General features: G+C 48.5%; 1 protein-coding gene across 2 annotated transcripts; it reads right to left on the reverse strand.

The window, feature by feature from the left end:
- Positions 1-7,761: 7,761 nt before the first annotated feature.
- Positions 7,762-15,045, reverse strand: IL37 (interleukin 37). Of its 2 annotated transcripts, XM_068983060.1 has the most exons (4): positions 14,964-15,045; positions 9,184-9,303; positions 8,437-8,579; positions 7,762-8,010 (listed from the first exon to the last, which is right to left on the reverse strand). In XM_068983060.1, the coding sequence occupies exons 1-4, from the start codon at positions 15,043-15,045 to the stop codon at positions 7,762-7,764; spliced, it is 594 nt and encodes a 197-aa protein (XP_068839161.1). The 2 variants fall into 2 exon arrangements, with proteins under 2 accessions (XP_068839161.1, XP_068839167.1); XM_068983066.1 differs by lacking the exon at positions 9,184-9,303.
- Positions 15,046-15,881: the final 836 nt, after the last annotated feature.

Here is a 15,881-nt window from a genome sequence, read left to right on the forward strand (position 1 = left end):
TTGGGAGTGTTAACTCAAAGGTTGGGATCTGAGCCCCAGCCTGTAGCTTACTTATCCAAAAAGCTCGATCCAACTACCCGAGGCTGGCCCCCCTGCCTTCAAAATCTTGCAGCTATTGCAATCATGATAGAAGATGCTTTAAAACTCTCCTTTGGGGGCAAACTAACTATTTTTACCAGCTACCAAGTAAAACAACTCCTAAATGGGAGAGGCCATTTGTGGATGTCTGATCAAAGAATCCTCAGATATCAAGTAATGCTGATGGAAAATCCAGGCCTCACTATATCCCCTTGTGAGGTTCTCAACCCAGCCACCCTCCTGTCTAGAAACCTTGGACCTCTGGACAAAAGCCTGAGAAGGATTGTCAGAAGATCCTGACCAATCCTGAGGAAATCTGGTACACTGATGGAAGCAGCTTTTTCTTGGATGGAAAAATAAGAGCCGGGTATGCAGTAGTCTCCAATTTTGAGACCATAGAGGCTAAGCCTCTGCCACCAGGTACTTCAGCCCAATTAGCTGAGCTCATAGCCCTGACTCGAGCTTTAGAGCTGGGAAAAGGGAAAAGCATAGCCATTTACACTGACTCCAAGTATGCGTTTCTGGTGCTACATGCACATGCTGCTATTTGGAAAGAAAGGGCCCACTTGACCACCTGAGGGTCCCCAAACAAATATGGTGATCAAATTCTTCGACTCTTGGAGGCAGTCCATCTGCCCACTGAGGTTTCAGTCTCCCACTGTAAAGGACACCGAAAGGGGAGCACAGAAGTGGCACAAGGGAACCAAGCAGCTGATCAGGCAGCTAGGAGAGCAACATTACAGAACCATGACCTAATAGGGGTTGCCACCTTGGTTCCACAGACTAATTTGACAGAAACTCCTTCATATACTGAAGGTAAGACTTCAAGCTAAGAGCGAGGGCTTTCAAGAAGATCATATGGGGTGGTTCCAAAAGGAAGGACTCCTTTTTCTGCCTGGGAACCTCCAATGGAAGTTGGTTAACTCCTTACATGACACTACTCATTAAGGAGAAAAGGCCCTCCAAAGATTACTAGAAAGGTCCTTCAGAGGAACAGGCTTCCAAACAACTATAAGACAGGTGGTGTCCTCTTGTCCCACTTGCCAATTAAACAACCCCCAAGGAGCTTGAAGACCCCAGCTGGCCCAGCCCATCCAACGATGTGGGGCCTACCCAGGAAAGGACTGCCAGATGGACTTCACCCAGATGCCAGTTTCTCAAGGGTATAAATACCTATTAGTCATGATAGATACATTCACGGGATAGATTGAAGGCTTTCCCACCCGGACTGAGAAGGCTGAGGAGGTGGTAAAAAAAAAAACTGCTCCATGAAATCATTCCAAGATTTGGTCTGCCCAGGTCATTACAAAGTGACAATGGGACATCATTTACTTCTAAGGTCACCCCAGGGGTCTCGGAAGCATTGGGCACCACTTATTATCTCCATTGTGCCTGGAGGCCTCAATCTTTGGAAAAAGTAGAAAGAGCCAATCCTTAAATCAGCAATAAAAAAGATAACCCAGGAGACCTCCCTGGGGTGAAAGGAGGCTTTACCAATAGCTCTCCTCCGCCCCTGCATTGCCCCTAAGGAACAGCTTGGTCTTAGTCCTTATGAGATGCTATATGGGAGACCTTTTGTTTATGTCAATGACCTCTTCCTAGATCCAGAGGCTCAGACCCTCCAGTCTTATACCATGGCCATTGGGCAATTCCAACAGGATATACACTTGTGGGGTATAAACCAGGACCCAAAAGATTCTAAGGAGTCACCACTGTAAGCTCCAGGGACTCAAGTCCTAATTAAAATCTGGAAAGATGGGTCCCCAAAGGCTCAACTCCAGCCCACATGGAAGGGCCCCTACCCTGTAATACTTTCTACCCCGACAGCAGTCAAGGTACCAGGACATGACACCTGGATTCACTACTCATGAGTCAATCTGTGGAAGGAAACAGAAGAGGACACTCCATACACCTGTGAGCCCCTGGGAGATCTCAGATACCTATTCAGGACTACCAATGAGTGCCATTCTAATGAACACCCCCAAAATCTAGTTTCTGGGGGTAAGATTTCTCAGGATAGCTCTAAAGAGCCAACACAGCTTGACAGAGATTGCACTCCAAGACAGTCAGGAGATAGATCTCCTGATCCCTGAACAAGGAGGGACTTGAGCCATCCTGGCGATGTGAATTTAAAAGACACTTACGATTATCCCATGTACTGTCAATTGTCTAACCTGTTTTGTCTCTGCCCAGGTCAACAAGCTACAACATACAGTGCCAGTTCAACAAAGATGTAAAACTACAGCCGACCCCGAAAAAATATCACACACCCTTAGATGGACACCGCTGTAAGGACTCTGAGGCTTGAGACTAGCAAGAGGGGGAGGCCCAGTACCCCTTGCCATCCCAGTTCAGCAGGAAGTAGCCAGAAAGACCTCAATGCCCCTATTCCCAAAGAATTGGGCCTCCCATCTCTTGGGGGGGGGGGGCGGGGAATGTTAGGTAGAACAGGGAAAAGGAGTCCAAAATGGCGGTGGCTACAAGACAAGGAAGGGAAAAGCCCGCGAAAATGAAACAAAAGGTCCGAGGACCAGAGTGAGGACCTCAGGTGAAACAAACAACACTCCTGGCTGGCCCAATTCACATAGGACAGGCCCAGGGAGAGACAAACATAAATAGAGGAGCCAAAGCCAGCTCTCTCTCTCTCCCGCGCGCTGGGGCACTCTTCTGCTCGTGTCTTTAGATCGATGTGCCCTCATGCCTCAAAGATGGATTTTCCTGCTATCTTCTAAATAAAATAGAGCTGTAACACTGATTTGTCTAAGAGCTATAACATGGTCTATCCAAGACCTGAGAGCTGTGACACGTTGAGGGGGCTTTAGTGTCCGTCACTCCAAATCTTTGTTGTGATGAGACAAAGAATCGAGGAACACACACTTGCGTGACAAACCCATCTGTGTTTTCAACCACACCTGATCAAGCCTACCAAGGCAGAATGGGCTTGAAGGGAGAAATAGTCTTGGATCACATGGTGTTCTGGTTCGGCTGTGCTGACTGGCAGGTGAAGAGATGCCAATCCCCCTTCTCCCTCTGGGATCTGACAGGATTTGGACGAGGATGACCCGCCCCTCCCCCATACTGGATAACGACGTGCCCGCTGCCCAGTGCTCCGCCAGGACCAGAGGCCGCCTTAATGCCCGATCTAGGGCCAGGTGAAGTTCCTGCAGCAGCCGCTGCTCCTCTGCCAGCTCTCCTAGAGGTGGTAGAGCCGCCACCTTGGCAGGCTCTGATCCTGGTGGCATAAGCCACTGGCCAACACTTCCAGGATCCGGCTCCAGCTGAACTGCCCAAGCTAAACCCGCCTTTCCAGGTGAGTACTGACAGGAAGGGGAAAGGAGACACCAGAATCAAACAGGCTGCGTTCTGCTAAGGAGCCAGAGGAAAGGGCCCCACTACAAATGCCCCTCAGAGAGTTACAGCAGCCTCCAGTTCAGGGGGCAGACAGCCACTACCATCAGCCCCCCGTAGCCTATTATTACCAGATTAAGCTAATGGAGACTATTTTTCAAACCCACTCCCCTACATGGGATGACATGTAGTCTCCCTCTTCAGCACTGAGGACTGACACAGGATTCTAACTGAGGCCAGAAAATGGTTATGAGAAATGGCACCTGAGGGTACTGCAAACCTGCAGCGGTGGGCAGAACTAGCCACCCCTGATGAGAGGCCCTATTGGGACTGTAACAGAGAGAAAGGGAGGGGCCACCTGGAGAGATATTGCACAGCTATTTTACAAGGTCTCAAGAGAGGGGCCCAAAAACTCATAAGTAGGGCGAAATCCTCTGAAGTGATTCAAAGGGAAAGCGAATCACCCTCTGAGTTCTACAAAAGACTGTGCGAGGCCTGTGTACTTTATATGCCAATAGATCCAGAGGCTTCTGGGTCTCAGATGGTGATAAATGCAGCCTTTGTGTTTCAAGCCTACCCCAAAAATGTCATATGGGGGGACACCAAGTGACTCATGAATTTTTATACATCTCTGAATGCCCAGTACCTTTGTCGGGAAGAGACTTGCTGTCTAAACTGGGGGCACAAATGAGCTTCCCTCCAATGAAAGACCCACTTTTTGAGTGGGCTCAACAGCAACCACTTATTTACTCTTGCTCTCGGTAACCCCTCAAGATGAATGGAGGTTGCACGATCTCCCAGAAGGGAAACTAGATGGGTTAAACGGTCGAGAGAGAGAGAGAGAGAGAGAGAGAGAGAGAGTTAACAATTCCCTGAGGTCGGGGTGGAAGGCAACCCTCCTAGACTTGCAAAACAAGTCCCAGAGGTAATAGAACTCAAACCCAGTACAATTAGGTCAGCACCTGCCTTGGGCCTACCAAAACTTGCTAAGCCATTTACTCTTTACGTGACTGAAAAGGACAAGGTGCCTATGGGAGTGTTGTCCCAGACTATGGGGACATGGGACAGACCCGTGGCTTATCTGTCGAATCAGCTGGACAATGTTGTGACTGGGTGGCCGGGATGCTTACAGGCAGTTGCTGTGGTTGCCTTACTGGTCCGAGAGACAACCAAGCTAACTTTGGGCCAAGATTGAACGTAAAAGTCCTGCATGAGGTCAACACTCTTCTGCGATGGGACCCCCATAAATGGCCGTCGACATCCCAGATTACTCAATACCAGGGACTGTTATGTGAGAACCCCCATGTTACTACTGAGCCTTGTCAGGCCCTGAATCCAGCCACTCTCCTTCCTGTGGGAGAAGGTGGGCCTTTACATGATTGCAAAGAAATATGCCAGCAGACTTGACTTGAGAGACCAGCCAATCCCAGACCCAGCCTTGTGAAACAAGGACAACGACTGTCAGGATATGCAGTAGTCATGGAATAAACCATCGGTGAGGCTAGCTCTCTGCCATCACACTGATCTGCTCAATGGATCAAACTATATGCTCTAATTAGGGCCCTCCAGCTGTCAAAAGGTAAGAAGACAAACATTTACATAGACTCCAGGTATGTTTTTGCTACTTTACATGTACATGGGGCTTTATATAAAGAGAGAGGTCTTCTGACAGCCAACAGAAAGGACATTAAAAATAAAAAAGAAATTCTGACCCTATCAAATGCTGTCTGGGAACCAAAAAGGGTTGCAGTAATACACTGCAGAGGACAAAAAAAAAAAAAAAAACGATACCCCCTAGGCTTGGGGAAACAGACTGACAGATAAAACCGCTAAACAAGCAGCTGAGGGCTTGAGGGTGACAAGTGAAACCCCTACTAAAGCTCTTGTATTGGCGGAGCTGCCTGAGCTAACACTGGAGTCTCCAAAATACACTGAAGCTCAAAATCAACTAGCCAAAGTGGAAGGGGCCATGAAGACTGAAAAGGGACGGTGGGAATTGCCAAGTGGCAAATTATTGGTACCCAAGGAGCTGGCACCCACTCTGGTAAGCCAAACACACCAAGCATCTAGGCCATGATAAACTGGAAGAGCTAACTTGAAAATATTTCTTGATTCCCCACCTCTCTTCCCTATGCAGGACAGAATCTCAGAACTGCACTGCATGCTCACAGGTTAATGCTGCCTCTCGGCACTATCTTGGGTGAAGGGTGATTTGTGGAACATTGTTATAGTTGCCTTGATGATTCTGCTTCGTGGACCCTGCATTTTACAATGTATTATGAACTTTGTAACCCAAAGATTGGTGTCGTTCTCCCAAACTGGTGGTCGGAGAGCCAGGGTGCAATATATCCCTATGAATGATGCTCATACTATGAGTTAAGTGCATCACGAGGTGGGAATGAAGGAGGAAACAGAGCAGGTTCTATCTTGAAAGCAGGACTCTATCTTGGGCCAGACTGGGCTATATGCCCAGTAGTTATGGAAATGACATACCAACTGGAAAACCAGGCCCCCAGGTGCCGGGAGCCAGTGTGAGGTATCCCGCCTGTGACAAGGTCATGAGGAAGGAAGCTGACATACGCAAGGTGTGCTCAGACTTCAGGGACCCCTCTGGAAATTCCTAAGCATGTACCCCAGCAAAAATCTGCCGGCTTTTGTGCTCTGCTTTTCCACTTTTCTGATATTCTCTGGAAAAAAGTCAATTCAGGGTTTTAGTCTTCTGCATTTGAAAGGGATGTTTCAGTTAAACCCCTCTGATAGCTCTCTAGCCTGCCTAACAGGTTCCCCAGACCTCTTACAGCTTGTGAATTGCTTACAGCCCCCCAACCGCGGGAGGCACAAAGCTTAAAAGCATCTTAAAGATACAGAGCCTTTTCTAAAGAGTTAAAAATTATATTGGTAGAGGGTTTTCACTGTTGACTCAAGGATTGCTGCCAGACCTCCTTATTCTTTATCTTTTAGGCACCTGGAAGGATGTTAATGTAAGCAGGATGTAGAAAAAGATACATAGTAGTTTTGATGTTAGCAACACTAGACTTTTGAGTTAATTGCTTCTCTTTTGCTGTAAATCACTGTACTCCCTCTACTTGTTATAAGTTGCTGTATCCTTGCTATGTAAGAATGTAACTTTATTTAGTGCTTTCTGAGAGTGGCACCAGACCTTGGGAAGATCAACACAAATAAGTCTTGTGGTTGACAAACCCTTATCAGAAAAAAGGCTGTAAAATGTTAATTGGCCCTTTTGGCTGGAAGATGATGTAAATTACCTAAGACTTGTGTATGCAATTAGGTATGCAGAGAGAAAAGCCTGGTTTTGATAAGAGTCTGGACTGCTAACGCTGCATAACTTTGTGTTACCCATTGATCTCCATGTTTTATCAAAAGTATAAAAGGCCTTCTGAACAATAAAGGATGGGACCAGATTCTCGGACCAGTTTCTCGGACTAGTCTCGGCCTGGTTTCTTGGGAATCTGGCTCCCCCCGTGTCTCTCTCTCTCTCTCTTTTTCTCTCCCTTTCCTTCCCTCTGCTCTTTACTTTAATTTCAGGCTGAATTTCCATCTGGGGCGCGGAGGCTCGCCAGGTCTACTTATTTGCCCTGGTTGTTAAGACCCGCGCGAAAGGGAGCTTAAGGCGAGGCACCCTTAGATATTCAAGCGGGCGCCGGTGGCCCAACGTAGATGGTGCAAATTCCTTGTCTGGAATTTTATTGGTCTTCCACGTAAACCAAGCTATTCAGCCCTCTTTCTCCACTTAATCTTCCTACTGCACTATAGTTTCTTAATCTAATCTTATATTAATAAATAAACAAGTCTTTCGACGCCAACACTGTCCACCCTTCGAATTCCCTGGATCCACCGGGGCTGGACCCCGGCACCCAGAGCTCTCTGTCACTAAAAGAATACCCTAATTACCTGTGTAGCCGAATAGAATCATGCATTCTATTATGCTTATTGGGGTATGACCACAACTGATAGGCCTATTGATAATTGTCCACTGTTAACTACGTAGGCTTAAGGCATATGAATCACTGGATTAACTTTGACTGTCAGGGATTTGGGGGAGGTGGGTTTGTGCATGTACACTTAGGGTATATAAGGTTTTCCCCCAAACTGGTCAGGGTCCTTGGCTAAGAGGAGACTCTGCCTTGGGCCCCCTGGTGTAATAAACTGCACTCCACTGTCTGCATTGTCCTTCTGAGTGAGTTTGTTTCCCAGAACGCATGGCTATAACACTATTAAGAAACGAAAAGAGGTTAATGAGTAGCTCCCATGTTCTTCTGCATTGGTACACAGTTAGAGAAGAAAGGGCAGGAAGGCATCTGATGGGGCTGTTTCTTATTCACTGACTTCACTGGGGCTCGTTTCAGCTTTGTAGATTTGCCGAAATGAAAACTCAGTGTGTTTCCTGTTTCCGTGACATTTTGTCATTCCAACTGGTTTCCCAGGATAGGGGGAGGTGCAGATAAACCATCCAGGGTGGGCAGCCGACTCTAAGGTATTCCGAGAGCCGACTTTATTCCGATAAAAGATGAAGGGCAGACATTTCCCTTTCTCCTGGGCAGCCAGTGTGGAAAGTTTCTTCTTCTAGGAGGTAAGAGAGATGAATTAGACAGTACAGACTTTGGGGTGGAGAAAACTCAGTGTGTGTGCTCTTGCAGCAAATCCTTCCACTCAATACTCTCAGGCAGATGGATGCTCCTGTTATATTAGCCAAAATTAAATTTGTGGAGCATCTGGGTAAAGAATCTGCCTGCTGTGCAGGAGACACAAGAGACACAGGTTCGATCCCTGAGTTGGAAAGATTCCCTGGAGAAGGGCATAGCAACCCATTCCAGATCCTTGCCTGGAGAATCCTGTGGATGGAGGACCCTGGCAAGCTACAGTCCACGGGGTCGCAAAGAGTCAGACACAACTGAAGCAACTGAGCACAGCACAGGACAGAGAGGCATTGAGGACTTTGACTTGCCACTTGGGTGGCCGAGGGCAAAGGAAATTGGCTGAAACCCTCACCTTCAGCTTCAGGGATGGCTTGTTGTGTCCTTTGTTTTTGTCACAGCAGAGACACAGCTCGCCTTTAGAGACGGCCAGAAGAATGGGGCTTCCTTTGTTCTCATAAGCTGGCTTCACATAGGAGGCTAATACAAAGAAGATTTCTGGAAAATTATAGAGGAATAGGTTAGTCCTTGGCATAGGGAAGAGGCCCTCTTGTCTTCTGGGGTTTGGGGCAAGATGTGAACAACCTTTCCCTTCATGTCTGTGAGTGGCTCAGTTGTGTCCGACTCTTTGTGACCCTGTGGATTGTAGCCCACAAGGCTCCTCTGTCCATGGGATTCTCCAGGCAAGAATACTGCAGCGGGTTGCCGATCCTGTCTCCAGGGGATCTTCCTGAGTCAGAGATCAAACCCAGGTCCCGTGCACTGCAGGCAGATTCTCTACCATCTGAGCCACCAGGGAAGCCAGGGAAGCCCTTGACTCTGGGTCAAAGACCCCCTCATTCACTCTGGTCAAGCTGCCCCTTCTTCCACAGCCTGGGTCTTTCTTTCAGAAGGAGAAACCTCCCAGAAAGACATCCTTCAAGACTAGTCATCATTACAGACTTGTCATCTAATTCCTAGCAATCCTAGTGGTTCCTGGACCCTTTCGCCTTGCTCCCCTCCACAGTCTGGAGCTGCAGGAGCGATGCAGCCTGAGCTGAGCCCCTCACAGGAAGATCGTCCCCTGACGGCAGGGACAGAAAACATGACACCCCTGAGTCACCTGGGACTATGTAAGTCTTATCTGGAACTGCTCTGAGGATCTTGGAGTCCAGGACCAAAACTTTTTGATCCCCGTCATGGATGATGAATTTCTTCGGGTCTTTGGCCTTCACTCTTGGACCTAGATCAAATTAACCAGATAGCAACATTTCACACTGAGCACAAAAAATTCGATCTTCTGTCCCTGTGAGTGTGTGTTAGCTGCTCAGTCATGTCCAACTCTTTGCGACCCCATGGACTGTAGCCCAACAGGCTCCTCTGTCCATGGAATTCTCCAAGCAAAAATACTGGAGTGTATTGCTATTCCCTTCTCCAGTGGATCCTCCCAACCCTGGGATCAAACCCAGGTCTGCTGCATTGCAGGCAGACTCTTTACCATCTGAGCCACCTAGCCCTTGGTCTGATGGTCCTCGCCCCCCACCCGGCCTGTGAACTCGGCCATCACAGCCTCCTGAAGATTTCTCCCACCCCAGGCTGTTTGCCTTGCTCCAAACAAGCAACTTAGCATGTATGTAAGCATCTGGGCTCTGATTCTTCTTTTTTTTTTTTCTTTCATTTTTTGGCTGCACCACAGGACATGTGGGATTTTAGTTCCCTGACCAGGGATTGAACCTACACCTCCTGCATTAGAAGGGAAGAGTCCTAACCACTGGACCACCAGGGAAATCCCTGGGCTCTGATTTTGAGCCATGAGTTCAAATCCAAGATCCGCCACTTACTACTTTAGGACTTGTTGTTTAATCGTTAAGTCGTGTCTGACTCTTTGCCACCCCATGGACTGTAGACTGCCAGGCTCCTCTGTCCAGGGGAATTCCCAGGCAAAAACACTGGAGTGGGTTGCCATTTTCTTCACCAGGGGATCTTCCCAGACCCAGGGAGGGAACTCACACCTCCTGCATTGACAGCTGGATTGTTTACCGTTGAGCCACCAGGGCAGACATACTTTAGGACTTAGAAGTTACTAAGTCTCTCTAAACCTCAACTTCCTCATATGTGAAATGAGGGGAAGTGGTGGTAACAGCGCCTACTTGGGGTCTTGAGAGAATTAAAATGCTTAATGAGATGAATAAGAATTAGCCAGGTATCAGCTTCAGAAATCACTCAGTACTAGTGAATCATTATTCTTCTTAATCCTCTTTCCTGCATCTTCTCATTGTGGGCATCACACCACCAGCACTGCCTGGGCTGGGACAAACCCCTACTGAGTCGATGCACGGACAGTGGTAGAGCAGGAGGTGAGATGTGGAGGTAGGAAGCACCCAGAAGCACAGCTTCATAAAAGATTGAGCTGGCTTTGCCGGGTTCCCACGAGAAGCTACAGGGTTTGTGCCTGGCCTTGGAGGAACCCCCCTGAACAGTCAGGATCTGACACAAGAATACCAGAGTACTTCCCAGGGCCTGGCTCCTGGAGACACATTCGGGCCATTCCTGCCTAGAGGTGCGGCCACACAGGGAGTCTTCCCTACTGGGCCTTGGACAGGGCAGGTGACCCAGCCCTCCCTGTTAGGATGAAGGGCAGGAGCCCACATGTGGGCCAGCAACCATCAGGGATGGGTGGCTGTGAAATGTCCAGGGTGATAACACAGTAGCCACCAAACCAGGTGACCTTGTAATATAATTATCCACCCTAGGCAATTATAACCAGAGATGAAATCTGAAGTCTCATTCTCATCCTCTGCAATCAGCACAGGTTGCTGACTGGTCTCAGCTTGGGATGTCCTTCTGGTCTCCTGCCCATGAGTGGGGAGGGCTCCTGCTGGGTCTCCTGCTGCCTCCTCCAGGAAGCCCTCCTAAGCCCCTCTGTGGGGCCCACTCCCTCTCTGGACCACACAGCTCTTTGTACCCATCCCTGAAGCAAAGGTATTGGTGTCCTTGCCCCATTTCCCTGCAGCATTGTAAGCCCCCTGGGAGCAATTCCCCTGCCTGATTCACCCACCATCTTCGGCCCCAGCCTAGAGCCCCCCAAATCACGGACATTTGATCGAAAAGATGACTGGCCCAGGCAAGACCCTAAGAGGCTCCATAGTGGTATAGGGTCAGATGAGCTCTGCTCAGGTTAGAACATCCTAGGCAGCATTTCTGGGCCCTGGACATTCTGAGTTCATGGTTTGGATGCATGTTGATTCAGAATCATTAAACTAGATTAACTCTCAGCCTTTCAATGTGTCAAATGTTAACCAGACCTACAGACTCGGCCTTTCAGGGCTGTTGATGCTACTGGCCTGAGGACCACGCTTCGAGTGTCACTGTCTAAGGCAGTATTCTCAGTCTTGGCTATACAGCAGAAATCACTGGTGGGTGATCTTTTAAGACCATAGATGTCCGAGCCCCAGCCCCCTGAGATTCTGATTCAACTGGTCCAGGGTGAGACCCAGACATACTATATAGGTTGCATTCCTAGCATTAATACTGGGCTTTATTTTTTCTAACATTTTTAGTATTTCCTAAATCTAGTCTTCTTTTCCTTCTGTTTCCCTCGTATCATACCCTTGCTTGGGCCCCCGTCATCTCACACCAAAGCTTGGATAGAATCCTCTTAACCTGTGTTTCTCACATTATGAAAAAACTGAAAAGTGAAATGAAAGTCACTCAGTCGGGCCAGACTCTTTATGACCCCATGGACCGTAGCCCACCAGGCTCCTCTGTCCAGGATTTCCCAGGCAAGAGTACTGGAGTTGCCATGCCCTCCTCCAGGGGATCTGCCCCACCTAGGGATCGAATCTGTGTCTCCTGCACTGGCACTGATTCTTCACCACTAGTGCCACCTGGGAAGGTCATGTAGAACCTTTAGATTCCAGCATCTGTCGCTTACTATTTGTGTCACCTGGCGCAGGTAACCTGCCACCGTTCCTCAGTCTCTGCCCGTGGAATTGAGGATGTTAACCATTTCCTCACGGGGTTCTGGGAGGTTCACAGGGTAGCTTGTGAGAAGGGTTTTAGCTTAGTGGAGCCACCATGGCCTTCAGGGGTGTGGGTTCCAGGGCGCCCCCTGCTGGCCATGTCTCTGATTTTCATAAACACAGTGAGGACGGACTTCAGCGTTTCCAGGCTCCTGGCCATGATCAGAGGGACCACCAGCCTCAAAACCTTTCTTCTCTTGTGCCCCTCAGCTGCTGCATATTACCTGCACCTCAGAAACCAACTTGGGCTCATCTTTCTTTTTTGGTAAATTTATTTATTTTTAATTGGAGGATAATTGCTTTACAATATTGTATTGGTTTCTGCCATACATCAACACCATACATGTTATCAGCCCTCCTGAGATTTGCTTCTATGAAGATAAAGCCTCAGCTCCATCTCAGCACCTGAGGTGCCCCCAGTCTCTGATTCTCCCACTCCCCTGAGAGCCCAGCAGCTCATCCCCCATCCACACCCTCACCCTTTACCACACTCATCAGTTCACCCAGGGGCCTTACCTGCATGGGCAGAACTCACGGAGGTGAGGCTGGGGCCTGGCTCCAAGGCATCTCTGTCTGGGTCTGGGATCAGAGACAGGGAAGTTAGCACAGGCAATTGAAATTTTCAGGAGCATCAGGGGCCATTGACTGTCTTACTTCTTTTGCATGTGTTTTGAGAAACACTGAAGCAGAGAAATAGTGATGACATTATAAATAGCTTCCTTGGTCCAAAATGGTGGAGGTGAAGATTAAATAGTTTCGGGGAGGGAGGGGCTTCTGGTGTGGTGCTGTGGATAAGAATCTGCCTGCCAGGGCAGGGGACATGGATTCGATCCCGGGTCCAGGAAGTTTCCATGTCCTGTGGAGCAGCTAAGCACCTGAGCCACAATTACTGAACCCATGTGCTCTAGAGCCCGTGCTCTGCAACAAGACAAGCCACCACAGTGAGAACCCCACACGCCGCAGCGAAGAGTAGCCCCTGCTTGCTGCAACTGAAGAAAACCTGCACACAGCAACTAACACCCGGCACAGCCAAAAATAAACAATTTTTTAAAAAGGAAATAGTTTCTGAATGCAGAACTTCCTAGAGCCCACACTTACTAGAAACACATGCACTGCATTCTTCCAGTGGAGACAATATAGCTTGCCCACATTACTCTGAGAATCATCTGCAGGATTTTCCTTCATGAAACTTCATTTGAGAAATTCCTGAATGAAGTGTCTGGTCATAAACCATACAACTCTTGCACACTGAGAACACATAGAACCTGCTGCTGCTGCTGCTGCTTCTAAGTCACTTCAGTTGTGTCCGACTCCGTACGACCCCATAGACGACAGCCCACCAGGCTCCCCCATCCCTGGGATTCTCCAGGCAACAATACTGGAGTGGGTTGCCATTTCTTCCTTCTCCAATGCATGCAGTCATGTCTGACTCTGGGCAACCCTATGGAGAGCAGCCAACCCGGCTCGTCCATCCACAGGATTCTGCAGGCAAGAATACTGGCGTGGGCTGCCATTTCCTTCTCCAGAAGAGGAAAAACCGAACCCTGTGCTCTGGTGTGAAGGTGTCACCCCGTCTTTGCTTTGCTGCTCTTCTGCCATCTGAGACAGATCTGCCTCCACCCCTTTGACCATCATCCTCCCGTCCGTCCCTCCAGCTCTAACAGTCTCGGCTTCTGAGAAGTGGAAGGGGAGGGCTCGGGGTAGAGGTGGCTCAGACAGAAGCCTCTCCAGTTCTGTGTGGGGACAGGAGGCATGCCTTCGCCGCTTGTGCAGCTACAGACAGAGGCAGAGCCAGGATGTGGTCTCAGGGTCACAGTCTGAAGCTCCCTGGCATTCGGAGACTATGGTATCTGGTGTCTGTGCCTTCCAGTGTCTGCTCCCCACTGTCTTGGGGACAGAATGGGCAGGGTGGCCTCCACATGACCCGTGTTACAGGAGCAGGGCTGGTGCCAAACTGCTCTGTTGTCACTGTTAGCAGGTCCACATCCACCGGACCAACGTCCTGATTCTTGGTTTTGCAACTCTGAACACTGTGCGTGGGTTGGAAATGCCAGGATTTGGTTTCTGGTGTGTTACAGACCTCTCCGTCCACAGTCTGTGCATTAGACAGCCATTTGGGTCAATAGCCTCCCCTTCTTGTTCCTGTGGAGCCGATATGCAAGTGCCTTCCTCCAGCAGGTACTCAGAAGCCCTGAGCTGGGGTCCCTTTTCCAACCCAGATTCAGAGAACCCCTTCCATCACATGGCTTTCTCCTCTGCCTGGGCCAGTGGGGAGGAAGAAGATTCCTTTGGAGGATTCAAAACCGTTCAGGTGGTGGGGCTTCCCTGATGGCCCTGCCCGCCAATATGGGAGACATGGGTTCAATCACTAGGCTGGGAAGATCCCCCATGCCGCAGAGCAACTAAGCCCATGTGCCACGACTACTGAGACCAAGAGCTGCAACTACTAAAGCCGAAGAGCCCTAGAGCCTGTGCTGCGCAGCAAGGGAAGCCACTGCAGTGAAAACCCATGCGCCTCAGCTGCAGAGTAGCCCCTGCTCACCGCAGCTGGAGAAAAGCCCATGCAGTAATGAAGACCCAGTGCAGACAAAAATAAATAAATTTAAAAAAAAAAAATCCAGGTATTGAATTAGGACTTTGCACCCCAACTCTTTGGGTGAAGATTTAGCTACCATCTGGTGCACCTGGACACGTGGGGCAAAGCTTCATTCTCCCTTCAAGGATTTCTCTTATATAATTCGTTTTCCAAGGAATTTCTCAAAACTCACATACCAGGCAAGGTCAACAGGAAGAAGCTGGGTCTGGGCCCAGCACCTCTAAAGGTCCCTCTTTAGGAGTTACTCTTTGGCCCTGGTGTGGATTTTTAAAATAAGAATCTTACCTTCTGAGGAGCACTGAGGTTCATCTCTTTCCCAGTCTTCACAGTCCATTTTCATACCTGGGTTCTCCTCCAAAACAGACATTTTCAGTGTGAGGAAATGACTCAACAGGAGGCTGGGATAAAGGGTAGGACCTGAGTGGACAGGGAGAAAACTGGTAATGGTATCTTCTGACCCTAGAAGACCTTGCTGAATGCCCGTAAGTGTCCATCAGGTTGTAGGCCTTGCTCTCTACCTGGAAACGTTTGCTGCATCCAGGAAGTCCTCCCAGGGCTGGGCCATCCTTCTTTGATGTTTGCCTCTCCAAAGCAATATTTTTGAAACATATCATTTTTATGATCTTGACAACATTTTAGCAAAATGAAACAGAATATTCAAAGTATATTGTTCTACAGTATGGAGGTTCCTTTCAAAACTAAAAATAGAGCTACCACATGACCCCAAATCCCACTAGTGGGTGTATATCCAGATAAAAACATGATCCAAAAGGATACATGCACCCCAACATTCACTGAAGAAGTGTACAATAGTGAAGACATGGAAGCAACCTAAATGTCCATCAGCAGAGGAATGGAGAAAGAAGATATGGTGTGTAGATACAATGAAATATTGTCCAGCCACTAGAAAGAATGAAATTCATTTGCAGCAACATGGATGGATCTAGAGATTGTCATACTGAGTGAAGTTAAGTCAGACAGAGAAGGAGCAGTATCGTATGACATCCCTTATATACGGAATCTAAACAGAAATGATACAAATGAAGCTATTTACAAAGCAGAAAGAGACTCACAGACTTAGAGAATAAACTTCCAGTTGCAGAGGGGGAAGGATGGAAAGAAGGGATAGTTAGGGAGTTTGGGATAGACATGTACACACTGCTATATTTCAAATGGATAACCAACAAGGACCTACTACACAGC

This window comes from Capricornis sumatraensis, chromosome 1 (genome assembly GCF_032405125.1).
Source record: "Capricornis sumatraensis isolate serow.1 chromosome 1, serow.2, whole genome shotgun sequence".
Classification (NCBI taxonomy): Eukaryota; Metazoa; Chordata; class Mammalia; order Artiodactyla; family Bovidae; genus Capricornis; species Capricornis sumatraensis.